The sequence below is a fragment of the Aplysia californica genome, unplaced genomic scaffold (genome assembly GCF_000002075.1).
Source record: "Aplysia californica isolate F4 #8 unplaced genomic scaffold, AplCal3.0 scaffold00171, whole genome shotgun sequence".
In the NCBI taxonomy this organism is placed as follows: Eukaryota; Metazoa; Mollusca; class Gastropoda; order Aplysiida; family Aplysiidae; genus Aplysia; species Aplysia californica.
In genome coordinates this window covers 554,807-575,211 of record NW_004797441.1, presented here as the reverse complement: position 1 = coordinate 575,211, position 20,405 = coordinate 554,807, and the positions used below count along the sequence as shown (strand labels likewise).

General features: G+C 39.2%; 1 protein-coding gene across 1 annotated transcript; it reads right to left on the bottom strand.

The window, feature by feature from the left end:
* Positions 1-377: 377 nt before the first annotated feature.
* Positions 378-11,352, bottom strand: LOC101848816 (zinc finger protein 728). The gene is made up of 4 exons (XM_005098051.3): positions 11,167-11,352; positions 7,558-8,355; positions 5,661-5,991; positions 378-4,084 (listed from the first exon to the last, which is right to left on the bottom strand). Exons 2-4 carry the CDS (start codon positions 8,321-8,323, stop codon positions 2,374-2,376), a joined length of 2,808 nt encoding a protein of 935 aa, XP_005098108.1. The 5' UTR covers positions 8,324-8,355; positions 11,167-11,352; the 3' UTR covers positions 378-2,373.
* Between the last annotated feature and the right edge of the window lie 9,053 nt (positions 11,353-20,405).

Genomic DNA, 20,405 nt, shown 5'->3' with positions numbered 1-20,405 from the left:
AGCACAAAGGGACACTAAAGAGCAATCCCTGACTTTTAACTCTTTCAGTTTGCGATTTAGTTTTAGTTTTAGTAAGTGTTTTATGGCACTTGCAACACAATAAGGTCATATAAGTGCCGAAGATTAGAGGTGTTACAAGAGAGTAGCAAACACGAAAAAGAAGGAGGGGAGATAAAGACGATAGATGTTTGATAGAAAAGAAGAAGCAAACCACAAAAGAGTGCCCGCCAACCACCCATACGATTTCTAAGGGATCAAGCCAACAAATGACCCACTTTGTGGATCTATATTCTGAAAAAATAAAAAATAAAACAGTTAAATCAGATAAATTATGTTGAAAGAAATTGATAGATGTGGAAACCACCAAACACAACATACATGGCACGATTTTATTATAGGGAAATAAAACAACTACAGTGTTACAAACATGAATAAGAAAGAGTTGAAAGAAAGATGAAAGTAAATGTTACATTCAAAAGTTATACGCCATTCAGAAATAAGTTAAAAGAGACGTTCTCCTGGCACAGTAAAAAATCCAACAATTTTGAAGGCCTCCATATCCTCACTCAACTATTCAATGAGAAATACAATGGCCTTACATGAAATATGCTAATGATAATTTAGATCATTTAGGGTGGAGGCTGCAGAGACTCAGTCTGACCTTGCCAGCCAGGGCAAACCCTGGATGTGGGAATACCATACCGTACCCCAACAGATCTTTTGCAGGCAAGGTAGAGTTGAATAACCCTGAATTCATTATACCACAGGTGTTGGTACAAAATATAGAAGAACACATTATCCTGAGAAAATACACACTCCTGCAGCTTCCAATGAATTGCAATTTAACTAAAAAAATCATTCTGACATTTTTAGGAAAGCACTCCAAAAATATTTTTTGCTGTCTTATGATAAAAACAATAGGAAAAGTATAAATCCAATCTCTTCATTTTAAAGAATGACTTTCAGTTTACACTAAGTTACACAACAAAAGCTACTAAAATTACACTGACAAGGAAAAATGAAACGCTCTACCAAGCCCTTCTCCTTATTTACTTCCACACATATATATATATATCATTGTATAAAGGCTTTCAAAAAAAAAAAAAGAGCTGTTATTGTAAGAACAAAAGCTGACACAATTCTAGAACAAAACAGAATTGAGTACACCAAAATTTTCTTTTGAATGTAAAAAAGATGTGAGTTGCAGTTTTAAGGCTAGTTAGCTCTATCTCATTTTATTAAGAGCAGATGAGGTTTAAATACAAATGCTACCAAAAAAATAAAAGGAGCAAATAAGACAGAAGCGTGCACTAATAAACAGTTTGTACAAAAGAAAAAAAAAACAACTAAGTATTCAAACAGAATGGGTGTTGCTTTTTTAACTTCTTCTTTGACCCAGTTTAAACTGTTTAATAACCCCTCTCTTGTTTGTTGTCTATTACAAAGGTACAAGTGGCATGGCAGACCTATTCCAATTTTCAGGAGAGTAATTCTAATATTATATCTTTTTACTTAGACTTCAGCAGGATCTAAAACTACACAATCACAACAACAAACACATAAACATTATATTATACTCTGAATAGTCATGATGTATCTTAAAAAACATTCAGTTATAATATACATAAAAATACAAAAATGCAATATCACACCTCCATTTTTGCCCCTGATATACTGTATCTTTTTGGTGAAAGTCATTGTGAGAAGTATTCAGGCAGAAACTTTGTCTCTCCCCCATCCCAACAAATACCATTTTTATTACTACTCTGACTTATCATGTCAGTATACTTCTTTACAGGATGGTGTCAAAAACCTAAATTCAACTCCCTTCTAATATCTATCAAAACAGTTCTTCAACTCAACTGGGGAAAAAAAAAAATTAATAATAATAAAAAAATAAACCCCAGCCCAAACAGGATCAGCTAAATTTTCGGTTGTTATACCGATTCCATTCTCTTTTTAAAAAATGCAAAGGCTCTTGTTATTATATTTAAAACAAACTTCATATAGTGCCAAATAAGACATTCATCAAAGTCTAGGAAAGGCCCGAAAAAGACATTTAAAAGGGTCTTGGAGTTGACCTTTCAAGGTATCTAGGAATTCTTTGTAAAGCCTGCCTACGAAAAACATCCCAATAAACTGATGAACTGGCTTAGTATATTTATATATATAAAAAAAACAGTCCAAGAATATCTTTAAAGCTTGCCTTACACAATTTCCATTACACTGGGAGGTAACTTGGGAGAATTATGCATGTATTTGCAAAATTTATCTTCACATGTCGCATAAACTTTTTCAAAAAGTTATGGTTATATTATCCAAGAGAAACATCTCAAGACAAGTCTGAAGACTACCACAGACGAAGAAGAAAGTCTATTGAGCTTTAGCTAGTTTCTGTGCCTGCTCCTCCTGCCACTCAGCTTGGTGCCGCTTCTTTTTGTGCTCATTCAGCTTTCCAAAAGTGTAATACTCTTTCTCACAATGGTTACACTTGAACTCTCTAACCCCAGAGTGACGCTTTACATGAACTTGGTACCGATAGCGGGTGGGGAACGCAGAGTCACACAAGTGGCATTTATATGGCATTTCTTTCGTGTGAGCAACCTGGATGTGAAGTTTTCTATGACCCCTTTGTTTAAAACTTCTCTCACAGTAATCACACTTAAAAGGAGTTTCTCCGCTGTGGGTCCTTCTATGGGTTTTGAGGTCAGAGTTGGAAGAAAACGCCTTATCACAAACCTCACAGACATACCGCTTCAGGTACTTTGCCTGTATTGTACTCTGTCTTGTAGCCCAGTTGTATGCATCCACGTACGTATGGGCCAGACTCTTATCATCTTTCTCCTCTTTAACTTCTACACCATCAGTGCCGTTCTTTTGCTCTGAGGCTGACAAATCCATTGGAGCGTCAGAACCGTCGGCTTTTGCGTTCCCTGTCTTGTTGGTATGCTCTCCTTGTTCCTCTCCACCGATATCTTCCGGTTTAACGACCACACCATCAGCTGCGTCGCCCCCGGGGAATGATATGAAGCTTCCCGTGCTTGGAATGTACACAGCCTCTCCCAGTGTGTTCATGAGCTTGTCGTGTTTTTGGTAGATGTGTTGCTTCAGTTCTGTACTGTTGCTGTAGGAAATTTTACACAAATCACACTCGAACGGTTTTGCATCAGGCATATTATGACTGTGACAGTGAACACTCAGGTGACTCAACATTGGAAAGCGCTGCCCGCAAATGCTACACTTATAAATATTTAGCATCCGATCATAGCGATGCTTGGTGTGCTTGTGCTTATCAACCTCGGAGACAAAACGGAACTCTTGCCCACATATATCACAACTGACAAATTTCTTGAAAGTGTGCAGCTTCTTATGAACTTGCAGAGCGTACTTACGCCTGAACACCTTGCCACAGTCATCACAAGTAAAGGTGGTGGTGTACATCTGGTGCAGTCTCAGATGTCTGGCCAAGTTTTCCTTACCTAAGTATGACTTGAAACACAACTTGCACTTTTCAAACTCTGCGTCCTTGTGCTCCCGGCGAGCATGAGCCTGGAACTTTTCCCCACCGCTGTGGAACAGCATGCCACAAACCGGACAGGCATAAGACTTGGCCTTTTTAAAAGAGCCCTTACGATTGGTTTTAGGCTTGCCTGAACTGTCTCCTCTCCGACCACGAGACTCACTGTTCACTTTGATTTTCATTAAAATTTCTGCAGCAGACTCAGAAGAGGAGCTGGGCGGTGGTTGTATAGGGCAAGGAGCATTCACCTTGGCTGCCTCCGCCTGCAGCATCTCTTGGTTTCTGTGGCCCCTCAGGTGAGCGTTGTAGCCACTCTTGGTCAGTAGCTGGACACCACAGATCTTGCACCAGCACTCATCATGACTCTGGTGGAGAGATTCGTGTTTCTGCAGAGCCCGCTTGTTGCTGAAGCCCCGGCCACATTCCTCACATTTGTATGGCTTGGTTTCATCATGATAGTGAAGATGGGTTTGCAATTCTTGAGGTGAATCGAACATCACAGTGCAAATTGGACAGGAGAATTGAGACATGCCATCCTCCTCTCCGTCTGTGCCTTGGTACTTTCTGTGGATGGAGACAAAAAACATTGATGAATTACAATACACTAATAATTGTTTGGTATTGTTTCGTTGAAGATATGTGGCTAAAAGAGAAATTATATTTTTGCTGTCCATTGAAATTCAATCAGAAAAAAATTGTAAAAGAAAAATAAACTTTAAGGAAAATAAATAAGTTGCAGAGGATTATAAACATATCAGTTAAAAAAAGATTTCTACTGACACATTTCCTGATTTTTTCCCTTAACTTCCTGGTACCCAATTCAACCATCCATTCTACAGTCAAGTATCTGAAGTAGTTTAACTGATTTTATGACCAAGCTTATGTGATTCTGAAAAAAGTAAAATTATAATTGTATCGTGTAAAAAAAAAAAGATATATATATATGGTATAAAGAGTTGCACCAACATCATATCTTTAAAAAATATCATATCAACCAACATCCGTTGCCAGATAATAATTTCTAAGAAAATATTCATCTTTCCACTGAATTCCCAAACCAATGGGGTCAGCACTACCCAAGATTCTACGGTTCTCCCTAGGATGCAACAGCAGACACATAGTTTGATCACTCACAACACAGACTTTAGACCTTTCATTTCAGTAGCATATATAGATCTATAAATTATGCAAAAGTAAAACCAGTTCTGAGATGCCAGAAACAGAATCTGTCATTTTCACACACGCCTATTAATAATGAAAATCAAGCCTTCAAAAGACCTAATGAGTCCACCTTTCCTTCACTCTCACCAACTATTCTTTTTTCATTTTTCACAAATGGACCCTGTACTCAAGCAACCTCTGAATTATCAGTATGAATTAGGCATTGCTACAATCAATTCAGTTCAAACATAAATTCATCCTTCCAATGTTGTGACTCATTCACACTTTCTTTGAATGATTTAGACAAAAATATCAAATACAATCAAGCTAGAGAAATTTTACACAATTTTTTATCCAGTCTAACAATCTTAAGTTGAAGCCTATTCATCCTCTGACAACATTCTTTCAATAACACACTGGTAATTAATCTAAATAAAAAGACCAATGACACAGACATGGCTGTAGACCCATGGACATAGTAAGATAATATATAAAGTAAAACAGGAACGAAGAAGTATTTGTAAAAGCATAATCCAATAATTAAAGATAGTTACTTTACAAAAAGACCTGTGATTCTTCTAACAAGAAAAAAATCCAATCTGTTGTGAGGTGTCATGAGCCATTCAAGGCTGAATTAGAAAGCCTCCAGCACAATTATATTCTCAAACTTGACATTTAGTTTAGTTTTAGTTTTAGTAAGAGTTCTATCGCACTTGCAACACAATTTAAGGTTTGAGGTCATATATGTGCCGAAGATTAGAGGTGTTACAAGAGAGTAACAAACAAAAAAGGAGGAGAGATCAGGACGATAGATGCTAGATAGGAAAGAGGTAGCAAACTGCACCAGAGAACACACCAATCACCCACAAATTTGACATACACGTACAGGAACCCCCCCCCACCCCCCCCCCCAAAAAAAAGAAGAAAAAAAACCCAATGTAAGTCTGGAAGTGGAATGTGTGACTGAAGAAAGACTCACCTCTGCTGGCTCAGTTGGTCAATGAACTGCATCTCTTTCACGTACGGAATACTTTCAGGATTTACTTCACAGAACTTAGTGTGTGTGACCAAGGAACACTTGAGCTTAAACCTCCGCAGGCATTTGTCACACTGGAATGGCATGAGCAGGGAGTGTTGGGAATCAATGTGCTGTCGTAGTTGGCACGGGGCAGGGTAACCCTCGGGACAGGCTGAGCACTTGAAGACGTAAGGGGTTTCCATTTTATGCGAGCGAACATGCTTCAGAAACGTTTTGAAACGGTAGGACGGACAGCCACACTCGTTGCAGATGTAATGTTCAGTGTTGAAATCTGAAAGTAAAAACAATCAGAGGCTCTACAATCAGATAATCAAGAACAAAATAATTACTCATAATTTTCTTTAGTTCACTATCACAAACATGTTTAAAGGCAACAGGATGATCTTTAAAAACTCAGATAAATCCCTCTATATAAAGAAAATTCCGACCTAACAACAATAGTTACAGAAGAGACTTAAAAGGGATATTTATAAACACATAAATTTGCAAGATGAACAAAAAAAAACAACTACTTTTACACAAAGTTGAGTATTTCATTATAAGAGGATTATAAGACAGTATACTTGTTCAGCAGGGTTTCTCTTAATGTGTGAACATATAAACAAAAATACAGAAAAACAGTATGGATCATACATTTTAAAGAGAGAAACACTCAGATGTTGTTTTAAAAAAATGAAATCTTGGAAGAAGTAATTTACGGAAAAAAAAGCTCCCTAAAGGCTCTTTTACACTTGCCCGCAAACAATACACCCTACTTCAAAGTCAAAGGTGGGCAAATACTGACAAATTTATGAAGATAGTCTGTGATTATATCTTGTAAAGGAGATCCACTATTCTGAGTCTGTCAAGGTCAATCCAGACAAAGTGGGGTGCATTCACGAAAATGATGAACATACAAAGTACTGAATTAATATTCACCCTGATTTATATTTTATAAAAAGTGAGGTAGCGAGGTGAAATCAGGCGCTCGTCAAAATAATGAAAGTCAAGAAATGGCATTTTTTGGCATGTTTGGGAATCTTTATCAAATTTTTGTTTTTGGCTCAATATCGTTCAGGCTCATTATAAAACACATTTCTGTGTGGATTTTACTGAAAAACATTGATTAAAGGTAAAAAAGATATAAATTTTCAGTTTCCACGGACTCTCAAAGTAAGGAAATTACTCAACTTTGGCGGCCATTTTCTCGCTAATTTTACATCTGAAACTAACAGATCCTCACCTCCTTCAATTGCCAATATCTCGACTTGTTTGTATCCAACATAAATGGATATTTTTTTCACCAAAAGCAAGGCAAATGGACAGGCTTTAAGATGATACCAATAACTTTAAATGTTCCAAAATTGATGAGCGCCTGATTCCACCGTGTCGTGACACAAATTATTTTAGCAGGAGGTGAAGGCTTGAACAATTCCCAGACTTCTGTATACATGGACAGCCCATACTATACATTAACTATTTGACATAGAAAAAGAAGATAGTGTTAATGTTATTAAAATCTTGATTAAAATGCCTTTAGAAAAAAACACTGAGGTTTTAAAACTTTATGTGTCACGTATAAAGAGAATCTATGCATAAATGCATTATAACTTTAGTAGTTTCACAATGAGTTAGAAAGTCAGATAACAGAGAAGAGGAACTAGACAACACATTATTATTACACCAGAGCCACTGACCATTCACCATGCTTCACAGACTCTGAACAATCTATATACTATATATATATATATATATATATATATATATATATTTACTCATCTTCACAACATACTGACATCACTTACAAACATCTAAGATCAAAGATGACCAATACAAGAGAAAAAGAATCTTATCTCACCATGGTCACCTCCATTTTCTCTTGCTTCACTCCCATGGTTCAACTCAAACTGCTGTTTCTTGTCTTTATCCACCCAGAGCTCGTACGTGGAAAGCCTGCGGTGAACGTTGAACGCAGTCCTTCGGTTGAACCTCTCCCCACAGTCGAAGCACTTCATGTCTATTGGGTCAAAACAGTGGGACTTCATGTGCTCATTGTGAGGCTCCAGTTCTGAAAATTTTGCATCACAGATGAAACAAACATAGCGTTTTACAGAGTTACTAGGTATATTTGCTGGTGTGGGCTGAGGTTTCGAGGATTCTTTAGATCTACCGGGGACAGACTTTTTCTTTGCTGAAGACGTCATGGCAGTGATTTCACTGAGAGGGATGTCGATTGTCGCGTCACTGTCAGAGTTCCCAGACCCCTCCTCTTTGTCTGGTTCCCATTCAGGGTCTGATTCTCTTGGTCCTTCCTCCATTGGAGTTTCAGGTCGTTCTTTCTTCGGAGACTTTGTAGACTTTTCCACCTTTGCCTCTTCAGGTTCATTCTTCTGAGTAGCATATGCATGAGCATAAGCGTTAGGCTCATTAGAGTAAACTTGCAAATTATGTTGATTTTGAAAGACAGCAGTTGAGGAGGTTGAATCAATAGTGCTTTCAACATGATGTAGTAGTTGAGAAGTGTTGTCCGTTTTTGGTAGGTTCTCATTGTCAGGTAGAAATGTCCGCAGCAAGTTGGCTATAGAATCAATGTCATCAGAGGAAACATCACGACCGGAAGACATTTTTTCCCCTCTTCACGATTAACCAGGCACACCTGAAAGCAAAATAAGAAGCAACTTCTTTAGTCTGGAAAAAAATCCGTAAAACATCTTTTTATAAATCAGCAGCACGTTTGCATCCCCACATCTTCTCTGACAGTGATTGACAGAAAGAATAAAGATTAAGTAATTAAAACCCCTTGACTGCACACCCTCACAGGAAGAAGCCCACCTTAAACCCACTTGCACATTTTTACTATAATCAATAATCTATGATAAAAAAAGATGAATTGTTCGTTCATATTAAAGTTGTGAAGTCCCTATATATATTACTATTCCACACAGTACTCATTTTGGAAGTGGAGTGAGGAAAAATGTCCCTTCATATAATATATTTGTTTTGGTGTGTTTTACGGCACTTGCACCTGCACAAAAGGTAATATGAGCGCACTGGACACATTTAAACATATTTAGTTTTGGTAGGAATTTTGAATTTTGCCTGGGTGGCGGCTGAAGCCTACTCTTACCGATTTTACCACCAAGGGATCTTAAACGTGTGTGCAAATTGCAACATGTGGGATCTCTGATATTTTTCGCCCTATCCAAGAAGGCTAGGTGTGTGATCTGATCTTATATCTACCATAAGATCAGGGGTGTGACTAGAAGACAGCAGAGGAGCCAAGGCATCGCAGTAGAAAAGCTGCAGAAAGAGTCAGGAGCCCAGAGTAGGGGGGCAAAGGGGAGGGGGGGGGGGGGAGAGAAAATGGAGACGAAAGCAGATGAACATGAATAAACCCTATCCATACGCCCTTGGGTCATCCCGACCCCTGGGGTTGTATTCTTCACATTTTAGAATACTTCTAGTGCCAAAGATCTCTTTGAAACTTTCAGTTTTTCTAAAAAAATCATTAGACTGCTACGCGAAGCGCACAGATCGGATTAACGAGTAAATTTACTCTTTGGAAGGTGGTGGCAGAATTCCCCACGTAGTATGGATACAATGGAAAAACACGACGTACGGATGGTTAAAGAGAGCAGGAAAGGAGATGAAAGGAGAACATTTTAGAGAAGAAAATTTTCTTTTGCTGTCAAGTTTTGAACCCAGGACCTATGGAATGAGATCATGCGAATGGGTAATCTTCCACATCTGCACATTTTATTCACATTTGCCAAACGATTTCCTGGATTCCGGTATCTATGGAAAGGGATGGGGTACAGGTACTGGTTACAGTTGGGGCAGGGTTAAAAGGTTTACCCTCTAAAAGCCTCAACAATAATAAGGCCGGCTCTATTTCTCCGAACGTTTGGGAAAATAAACTTAACTATTTCTCAGAACGGTTTCGGTTCCCGAGATTTGTTGATATTAAAATATTATAAGGAGTGGCCCGTGTGTGTGTGTGTGTGTGTGTGTGAGTGTGCATGTGGGATGTGTGTTTGTGTGTGTGTGTGTGTGTGTAAGGTGTGAACGGGTGGGGGGCGTGGACGGATTTTTTTTTTTAGATGAAGGATTTTAGTTTAAATGCTGGGTGACTTTTTATGCAAAATAGGTTACTGCCAAGGTCGAGCAGTCTCGTTTTCTTGCAGTACCTTTTGAAGGTATTTTCAAATAAAGTATAGATTCTAGTCCGGGAACGTTGGCTAAACAACAACAGAAGTATCTGAATATTCAGACATTTAAAAATCTCTAGCTCAAGAAACTGAATTTGATGAAAAAAAATGCTTCTTCCCAGTCCTTGCAGAAAGGCATAAATGAAAAGACTCCTAAATCTGGCAAATGACCCCAAAAATCTCGAAATCGGAAACCGTTCGGAGAAATAGAGTTCCACTTTATTTTCGCGAACGTTCGGAGAAATAGTTCAAATAGTCACTTCACAATAACAATTGCATCTTATTAAAAATATAGATACCCCAACCCTTACCTTACTGGCCCAATCTAACAAAAAATGTGAATAACGTGGGCAAATCTGTAAGATTACCTGGATCTGTACACACAAACTCTATACCTACTATTTTACTACCATGAGTAGAGGTCAGATCTCCAAAATCTCACTGGCCATAATTAACTCTCTAACCCTAATATTGATGATGAAGCTTTCGTGTGTAAAAAAGAAAAAAAATGAGGCCTGGAAAAAACTGTCTTATATAATCTAAAATCTCCAGTCAGAAGTAGATCTAGGTCTGGATTTACAAATCTAGCTGATTTTTCTTAATTTCAGATTTGAAAGCCATTCATCAAGCTCAGATTAGAGTTGGGCAGAACAGAAATGTAGGCCCAGAGTATGTTATGACAAGCTTGGCACTAGAGGCTGTGTACACACTAAATTTTACGAGATTGGCTAGACATTCATAAAAGTAACATGTCAGGTCAATTACTGCAGTCTCTGTGTATAATGTCCTATCTAGCTAGACTTATTAAGTGTTTCAATAAGTAGAGAGAGTGTATGCTTGTCTATTATCCGGCCCAAACTTCTTCACACTTCCAGGGTCTTCTCAGCTGTTGCGGGTTTCAATGCAAGGGTCAGCTCTGGGCCGAGACTCCGAGACCTAAAATCCTAGGCCTCGGTCTAAGAATAGATTCTAAGAAAGTGACAAGACAAGAGAGTCGTAGGGCCTACCCGTATAAAAGTCCTTAACACATATTCCATGGTCATTATGGTCGTATTTATGTGAACCTATAATAAATTCAATGGTTTTCTTTTATCAAGGCAGATCTCTTGCGAACCCTTTGAAAGCTAAGTAAACTAGGACACCGGCAGACATGGGATGCGAACCCCGGGCCTCCGCCATTACTGCTTTGTCCCGTCTAGCTCGCCATCTTGGTCAGTCTTTACGTTTTCTGCACCACTGACGGGAATTCATAACATTACCTGCTGCAAACTGGTTCCAGAAACTCCCACCGATCATCTATTCCTGGGGATACATTTCAGTTGACAAATAGCACCATCCAAAGGCACCTATCGGGGCGGCGGCCGAGGTGGAATCAACCCCGAGACGCTCGACGCTTGGCCTACTTCCTCTGCCGGGCTCCGCTAATGAATGCAAGCCACTCGACCTTCACACGGGCGGCAATCGGTTTAAAGCTTCGATATTATAATAAAGAGGCGAGTAAGCAGTTGTGTCCTCTTTATTTGGGGAAGAAACGAGAAACTCCTGTCATGAGGATACATTGTTTACTTTTGTTCTTTAAAATGCGAAATATTTTATTTAATAAATGTTTATTGTGGTTTGGGGTTTTTTTTTCGCGTCTCCGTCTTCAGATAAAAGCCGAAACTAACAAAATCACGTATTGGCACAATAAAAAACGGATGCAACACAACAGGCTGCAACACTTAATAAGCAGTATATAGGGCCTACTGATAACGATTTCTGGTATTGGTTTTACGGCCCTTTCAGCGCAACGAACGTTAGAACGTTATTAGGAAAGTGGCTGTTGTTTATAAATGACTCTCTAATACGACAGAATTATGACAATGTAAAGCGTTTATAAATGTCCCCAACAACAGAGATCCGAACTCGGAACGGTAGGCTATATGAATTTATTTCAAGGACACAATCATTATGAAATTTTAATCTTTCTATAAACTAAAAATACCCCAACTTGTGGTGAGCGACTGGTGCCGTCCATTCCTAGAGCATTGACTTGCTTAGAGCAAGGGTTCACAGCGTCCGCATCACGCTTCAGCACGCTTCATCACAAAGTACGTACGTTAACGTTGCGGCTAGCCCGTGTCCACAGCGTCCTCACACGTACGGTAATTTTTTATGCGCATCATACCTAGATCTAAAGACATGGCGTTAACAAGGAAGAAGAATTTTTTTTATGGTGGTTGAAGAGGAGGTATATGTATATGCAAGGTCACCGCCGATTCTGGGTACATCCCATATTCAAAGAACGAGGCAAAACAGGAGAATTTAGAATGTTGCGTCAAATTCTTGATGATAACGAAACATGCTTTGCATATTTTCCATGCCGAAGGCAAGATTTCAAAGCCTTTTGGAATTATGTGGACTACATATTTAAAAACAGAATACGAACTGGAGGAAGACCATTTCACCAACTGAAAGGCTGACAACTGATGTAAGATGTTGCTGCTGCTGCTGTTGCTGCTTCTGTTGTTGTTGTTGTTATTGTATTTGTATTTGTGGTTGTTGTTCTCTTTCTCCTTCTCCTTCTTCTTCTTCGCTGTTGTCATTGTAGTATGACCTAAGTAAATGGTCTAAACCATATCCGTCATTTAAGTAAAAGCCCACTCTGAGCCTCCCAAAAGAGCGTGTTCTTTTCAGGCACGTTTGTTTACTTTGAAAAATGGGAGCAGAAATAAACAAATAACAAAACGACTATTGAAATTCAGAATAACAAATTCAATAATTAACAATGATGTAAACTTAATAGACTATTCCTTAAATCAACATGTCAAACGAAAAAACAACCCCCCCCCCAAAAAAAAAATAAAAAAATTTAAAAATCACAGTTTGGAGACTGAGATCAAAGTCAAGTGGCATTAATTTAATTTTAAAGGTAAAAGTGAGCAAACAAAAGATAACCAAATTTCTTCTAAAAGGTAACCAAAACGTACAGTACGTACGGAAAATGTTTGACATGCAAGACGTCTTACGTTTTTCACGTAAGCGTGAGGAAGCGTGTCGTCCGCAGTGAGCCCAGGAAATATAGAAATAAAAGGTTGAACGCTCCCATACGCACTTTGTGAGTACGTAAGCGTACGAAAGCGGAGTATGTGGACCTTGGCCCTTAGTCCAGTCTATTCACTAATAAAATGTATGCAAGTAGGGTCTATAGGTAGGCCTACATGTATACACGCCTTCCCGCCCGTACACGCGCGACGCGCCGCACACACACACACACACACACCTACACAAAGAGAGAGAGAGAGAGAGAGAGAGAGAGAGAGAGAGAGAGAGACTAGTCTAGTTTTTGTAAGACGGCCACCGTCTGAAGCAGGGCGGCGCTGATCAAAATGAAGAACACAAACCATCCTTTTGAGGTCCCAACTGGAGGTGGTCGCCGGAAGACTGACGTAAGGCTAATAAAATGTGGTTTTTGTAGTTGTTTTCTTCTAAAGTTGGGGGGATCGGGAGGTTTTCTTTCCCACCAAAAGTATCCAAGGACAGTGTTGCTTGCAGTGGAAGGGAAACACAAAGAGAGATCAAGTGCCATGGTAAAACAAACAAATGAGTCGCCACCATTAAGCCAAAGAGATATAGCCTACTTTTGTCGCAAATTCATCTTGACGTCAGATATGGCCTATCGTTTTGCACAACATAATTGTCATGTTAATCCTTTGACCCGTAGAGGTTTCAAACTTTGTATGTTAGTTGTTGCTAGACGAAGCGATAATTACTAGGCTACTCGTCAGTTGGTAAAAATGTGACCCGTCCAGTCTTTATATCAAACATGCCACATCCTTGATCTGCAACACATGAGATTATTGGTAAGCACAAGTTCAGAGTTTTATACCTCAGCATTAGTATGCCCGCTGCTTCGATTCTACTTACAGGGCCTACTACCTGAGTAATTTAAGGTACCGGTACACCCAGAGGAAAGATGGAGATACGGGTCTTTGATGAACTATCTTTCCTAAAGAATCAAGCTCATGTCTTTTTCAGGGGATTGCGAAAACTCTACCGGTACTAAACTGGTTTAAAACCAAACAATTGTATAGTACACCATTTCAGCCTCGCCACTGTGAAACTAATTGAAAAATGGGAAAATTGAGGCATGGGTAAAAATGCAAATTCCCTTACGAGCATCAGTCTGTGACCCATTGACCATGTGTAGAGAAGCGTATGTTTAGAGTAGATCTATGGCATGCAGATGATTAAAACGTTTATCAGGGACTCTTTTTTTTTGTTGCGAAGATGCGCCTCTAGAAAAAGAATGGGCATCGAACTATTCTGCTGATTTGATTTTCAGCCTCAGCCTCAGCCAAATGCCCAATGACTCCCCGACCTCCGGCTATAAAAGTAAACACAAGATTTTGAAGTATGAAGAGGCTGGTGCCACAGTGTCCACCCCCGATAGTACATGTACTGGTGTAGCGTCGCTGCTCATGCGTCATAAACTCAATCAATATCATGCTGGACCGCGAAGCAGATTGGCCTGGTTCGAATCCTCATTGTGCCAAGCTCAATCTTAATGACGTTGTAGACACACATGTCCGATCAACAGCAGACCAAGGGCAATGTTGTGGCACACGTCAAACCATCATACAAAAAATCAGATACACGGATTTGTATGTTTTAAATAGACTATGACGAAATTATGTTTCTTTGGTTCACAACGCGTCTTCAAGCGTCGTTGAATGATAAGAATGCGCGTCCTCACTGAGTTGAAGACTCTATCCTTTGTAAACGGCCATATCAGAGATTGGGGGGGGGGGGGGGGGGGGGGAGGGGTGTGAAAAAATCAGAGACCCAGTCTTTGAAAACCTTAAACTTTATCAAGCTAAACTTATAGTGTTGAAAATGGTGTAAAATAAGAAGCACCACTGGAAATTATCTGACGACACTACAGGTGGCTATAATAAGGCACATTTATTCGCAAACACCCACAACTCTCCAGAAACAGCACCCCCCCCCCCCCCCCCAAAAAAAAAAAAAAAAAAAAAAAAAAAAGACTGGTCTATCCACGTGTCAAGGTCTACTTCATTCGAATTCGATGTCAGGATTTTCTTCAACATTAGACAGTTTTTGCAATAGCTGGACCTACTCCACCCCTTCCCCCTTTTGAGCCTTGTGGGTGTATTTCACTATTGGAAAGTTTTTCCTATAGCGTATACACACATTACATATATATGACACTGCTCACCCCCAACCCTTTTGTCTCAAGGCAGCTGGAAGTGTATTTGACAGCTATAAGTTTTTTGGGGGTCTGGTGTCCGTGGTTTAGTTAGACAAGGCTACTCTTTACTCCAAAGACAGTGGAGCCGCAGCGGCTATGGGAGAGAATATGAACTGAATATAATATATACTTCCCAACCTGAGCGTTGTCATGCTGACTGCTGGGCTGTTGTAGGACATCCGCCAAGACGGAGGGATCTGTCTCTCTGGCCACCACACCACCTGTTCCCAAAACCTGATTCACGAGCTCTGTTCGATGTTTTAGAGGCATCCTCAACTTATATCTGAGAAATGCATGGATTGTGCACCGGACTCTTTGAGCCTGAGGAAATGCTCTTTTAATGGCAACCTATATATAGCCCTCTCCTCGTCGCTCCCTAAACTATACACGCCCGACAGGTTTTGAAAAAAAATTGTTTCAGCATCAGAATTGCCGGGTAGAAACATGGGACCGAAGGAGAGTGGGTTTTTGGTTTCTGATCTGGTTCCAGAGCTACGGCGAAAGACGAATATGTTTTTGTAGACAGTTATTATTGTCACGGGGACGGTACCGAGATTGAACGTTTTGTTCACACACAACGTGGTAGTCTGTAATCGCGATCGTGTACGTGCTTCGCATAATATCTGTGCGAAACCATGAAATGGACGGGTTGTGGGACCTCCTATCTGCAGCCCCCAAACCTTTTTAAAACCCCACCTTTTATAACATCTCCTCGAGCACCAAGAGGAATATTCCCATCTGCCTTGCTCCCAGACTGAATTTCAAGTCAACAATCACAGGGAACTAGTCGAGAATCAGCCACATTTTGCCAGGAAGCAGATAGGTAGGGCCTACAATAGAAGCACCAATTAAAGTAGTAGTAGTGAGTAGTAGTATGCTAAAACGCATCACAAAAACAGAAACTGACAATTCACTCTCTCTCAAACCAAACAGTTAAAGAATTGCGAAAAATATAAACCCTTTTCTTGGATTAGATTTAGTTTATTTTAACTTAATCTTCAACTCAACCCACACACTAGATCACAGTCCGGCTAGCAGAAGTACTTACAAATTTGCATGCATAAAAAAGCAAAAACCTATAGAAAAACAAAACAAATTCATATGACAAAATATAAAGAAGAAAAAAAGTATGAGAAACAAATTCTGAGACATAACATAAAACGGAAAGAAAGGAAGAGCACAAGGTAGAATGGGAAAAGTTGAATGAAAACTGATGAAGTTTAATTGGAACAGATCCAACTGAAGAAGTACAAACGAGAAATGCCATCAAAATATTGATTATACCCAGGCATTAAGATATCAAAGTATCCCATGAACATCACAACAATGATAATGTGGGAATGGGCGATAATAAATCTACATGTATGTTGAACAACAAACATGTATTTGGTCTAACCAAACCAGCAACATGGGTTTTTGTTTCAAGTACAGATCTGTCTTGAGTTAAATGCAGTTATCATTTATTATAATTTGATTTCAAACACAAGCATATTAACTTTTTCACCCTGCCTCATTCCATTTCCGAATGAGTAATATAACATGACTTCAAAGTCAAGTTCATGCCTGCCATCCTGACACAAGGTTGATTCCTCACGTACAAATGTTCACCTGATTGGTTCAACACTCAAACTGAAAAAACTATGCCTAGCCTTCCAAATAGTGTCAAAATAGTAGACAGTCACATTACATTTATATCTCTGGTTTCTATTCCTCATTTGGAAATGGAACAAAATAGAACTGGAAAAGAAAAAGGAAAAAATAATGAGGAAAGATAGAAGGGCAATCCTGTGTCTATATATATCTGCTAGGCTGTGGATATTTTACACTTTCAACTACACAATGCAGGAATGGACTGCTTCGACCCTGACTGTGAGGGCTTACCCAGACGGTGTAGGAGACATCCCAGCAGAAAGACGGAGACACTCGATAAAATACATCTTTAACATCCAGGGTAAAGAGCCTAACCATTGCACCACAGATGATAACAACGATAATTTGAAATCAGAATTTACTTTCTTTAAAAGAAAATTAACTTGACTTAAGATATATATCGGAAACCCTTCACTCCCAAACCAATGCTATGAATCTTCAAATCACCACACTTCTGCATCAACAAAATGAAAAGTTATGACAACTTTTGAAGGGTAATTGAACATTCTAAAAGGACATCATAGAGCTTTTATTTCATACTGTAAGCACACCCACAGACAAGGTTTAAATTGGTCTCAAACATCATCAAACAGCTCAGATATTTGAGACAGTATGGCATGGCATGGAATGGTATGATATGGCATTAGCTTCATCCCTTTCAACCCTGTAAAGTCATTTAACCCCGGGGGTTGTATTCTTCACATTTTAGAATACTTCTAGCGTGAAGATCTCTTTGAAACTTTCAGTATTTAAAAAAAAATCGTTTTGACAGACTGCTATGTAAAGCGTACGGATCGGATTAAAGAGTAAATTTCATCTTTGGAAAGTGGCGGCACAGAGTTCCCCATGCCGTATGGATACGATAGTAAAACACGACGTACAGATAGAGTTAAGAGATAGGATCGCCAAACCGAATATCCATCTCGGATAAGCCTGGAACAAGGGGTCGGAGAGCTGTATAAATTCTACAAACAGCCCTTGTTCAACAAATCCTTATCGGGAATCTGAACCAGGGTCATCTAGACTGGAGTCCAGCATGACATTGACATCAACAAAACTATTGCCACATCCACGAATTCATTGCATAGTGAAGGAACTAAAAGAAAGCAAAAGATAAACAACAGAATCTTGGTCATGAAGAAACCCAACAGATCAAAGTTCACCTCTTTGAGAAGCACCATAGGGTTATATCATAATGTAGAAACCCATATTTTCAAAAGTGGATTACATGTACGGGTATTTTTATCCAGTAAGGCAAATGTGATTTAAACATTGATAGAACAGAAAACAAACAGATCATACACACAGCATTACAGGTTTCAAATGTTTGAATATTCCATAAATTCCGTTTTACTTTTGAAATATTGTAATATCAAGCTCAAAGACTAAGTTCTTTTTTTTTTTTTTTTTTAGCAGAGTAGGTTTCCTCTGTCTTCACAAGACAGCTAAATTCCAATCCAAAGAAGAGCAATGTAGACAAGTGGAAGAGAGTAAATCTGCTTTGATTGGGCACGCACTTTCAGACATAATAAGTTTTAACACAAAGCATGTAAAAGGAATGGTTCAATGAAGGAAACAGACAACTAGAAGAAAGCAGGGATATCACTGGTACAGAAAGTTAAATTAGAAAAATATTCTATAAATTTTAATGGATCTACATGGGAGACCAAGTTATAGGGAATCTTGTTTTGGGCCTTTTTGTGGGTAAATATTTCAGTTAGAGAGGTGAGCATATATATATATAATATATATATATATATATATATATGCATCACCCCTCAACTTTTTGTAATTTCACCGGGTTTAATCTGACAGGTAGTTTAAGCAAATTGTTCAACTAACATTTGGCAACAATTTTGCCACTTACCTCTTTCGAGGTACCCAAGCCGCTAAACTATGGTGGTCATGATTTGATAAAAAGCCTCCAGTTTGTGAGATTCAGGCCATACTTGCAGCACATGATAGATTTCTCTAGGTAAGATTAGTAAAAACTAAGCCGAGTGCCATAGACCAACATGCATGATAAAAGAAACTGTGAGTAAAAATAAATAGTTGCGTTACAGCTGCGGGTAATCTGCACCACCTCTTCCAAGGCAGAAACTGCTTGATTCAATTTTAGTCAATTTGATAAGAAAGGCCTTTTCCCTGGCCAAGTTTGTGCAACTGGAAAGATAATGAGCTCTATCATGTGAATAATTGAAGGTTGTAGTAGACACTAGAAAACTAACAAAATCAAAGTAAATCGCTTGCAGTTTTCATGTGAGACTCTTAATTTTAACGAATGTAGACATCTTAGAATTTAGAGGGTCAGAACCTGAAAATAATGACTGTTTACACAGACCTGCCACTCTATGAAATCGAAAAATCAGGATTTTGGAGTAAAAAAATCAGGATCTGGTGAAAAAAATCGGGATCAACAGCAAATCAGTCATAAGGGGCACTGGGGGGAGGGGTCCTGGTTCCCTTTTATGAGGCAAGTATGCAAGACAAAACTTTTTAGGAATAAGTTCACATTTGGGCCTCTAAACAGTGGGAAAACTGAAAGACAGCATATATGAACTCGAGTCGGAGTGACTGGGGGAGCGCAGGTTGCAATAAAGCTGAAACTCGTAGTTTTGAAAATAACCGACGCATAGCTGCAAAAAGCCAGCGTTTTTCATACGTTTGACTTCCATCGCATATACACGCAAGGCAACCCCCCCCCCCCCCCCCCGAAAAAAAGATCCCACCAAGGTTGTTCATTTATTTTTTTTCTTATTCCTTTCCCCTCAATAAGTACCTGTATCAAGGCACGCACTTTAAGCCCAAGTGTTAAAAAAATACCCCCCCCCCCCCCTCCCACAAGTTCCAAGTTCCTGCCCATAAAAAGTCCAATCGGTGCTTCCAAGCAAAAGAGATTGCAGAACTTTTTATATTTGTTTATAAGAATCGGGACGCAACAGATGCAACGACAAAAAATCCGGATACCGGCGACCAAAATCGGGAAAATCGGGATGCTTGAGACTTGGGGCAAAAAATCGGGATATCCTGATTAAATCGGGATGAGTGGCAGGTCTGTTTACATATCACAACCGTAACCAGATGGGACTACACAAACGAACTATTATCAGAGTGAAGTGATGATTAAAGAAAAATGACATCTAAATCCCTCTATCATAGCAGGAAACAAAACATGGTAGTCATGTTCTCCATCATTTAAACTGCTGCAACGGAAGAATATCATTCAAACTAGAGGACAGAGTGGTAAGCTTGGAGCACAGTATGGGTATACGACTACCATAGGGTGATCTAAGAGGTAGGACTTCACTTCATCTCCAGTAGAACATAGTCAAAAGTGGAGAGAGCAGAGCCATGAAAACTCCCCAAACAACTCAAGTTAAAAAATACCCTGTTGGGAATTTGAATTGGGTCATTCATAACATAGTCCAGTACGATACCAACAGAGCCCATTATTGACCCAAGACACAGATCAGTGGCATGGCACTGAAGAAATAATATAGCAGGCAGCTACAGTGATTTTGCTTTGAGAGGTGACAACAAAATAACACCTTGAGAGCCATTTGTGAGGGTTTATCTTCACAAGCAAGACGAATACTT

What these genes read in the sequence shown, in the direction of transcription:
- LOC101848816 (XM_005098051.3), bottom strand. Translation starts at nt 8,323, where the DNA reads ATGTCTTCCGGTCGTGATGTTTCCTCTGATGACATTGATTCTATAGCC. An exon ending in AGAAAATGGAGGTGACCATG is followed by an intron (nt 5,992 to 7,557) that starts GTGAGATAAGAT and finishes TTTTACTTTCAG; the next exon opens with ATTTCAACACTGAACATTAC. An exon ending in GACCAACTGAGCCAGCAGAG is followed by an intron (nt 4,085 to 5,660) that starts GTGAGTCTTTCT and finishes CTCCATCCACAG; the next exon opens with AAAGTACCAAGGCACAGACG.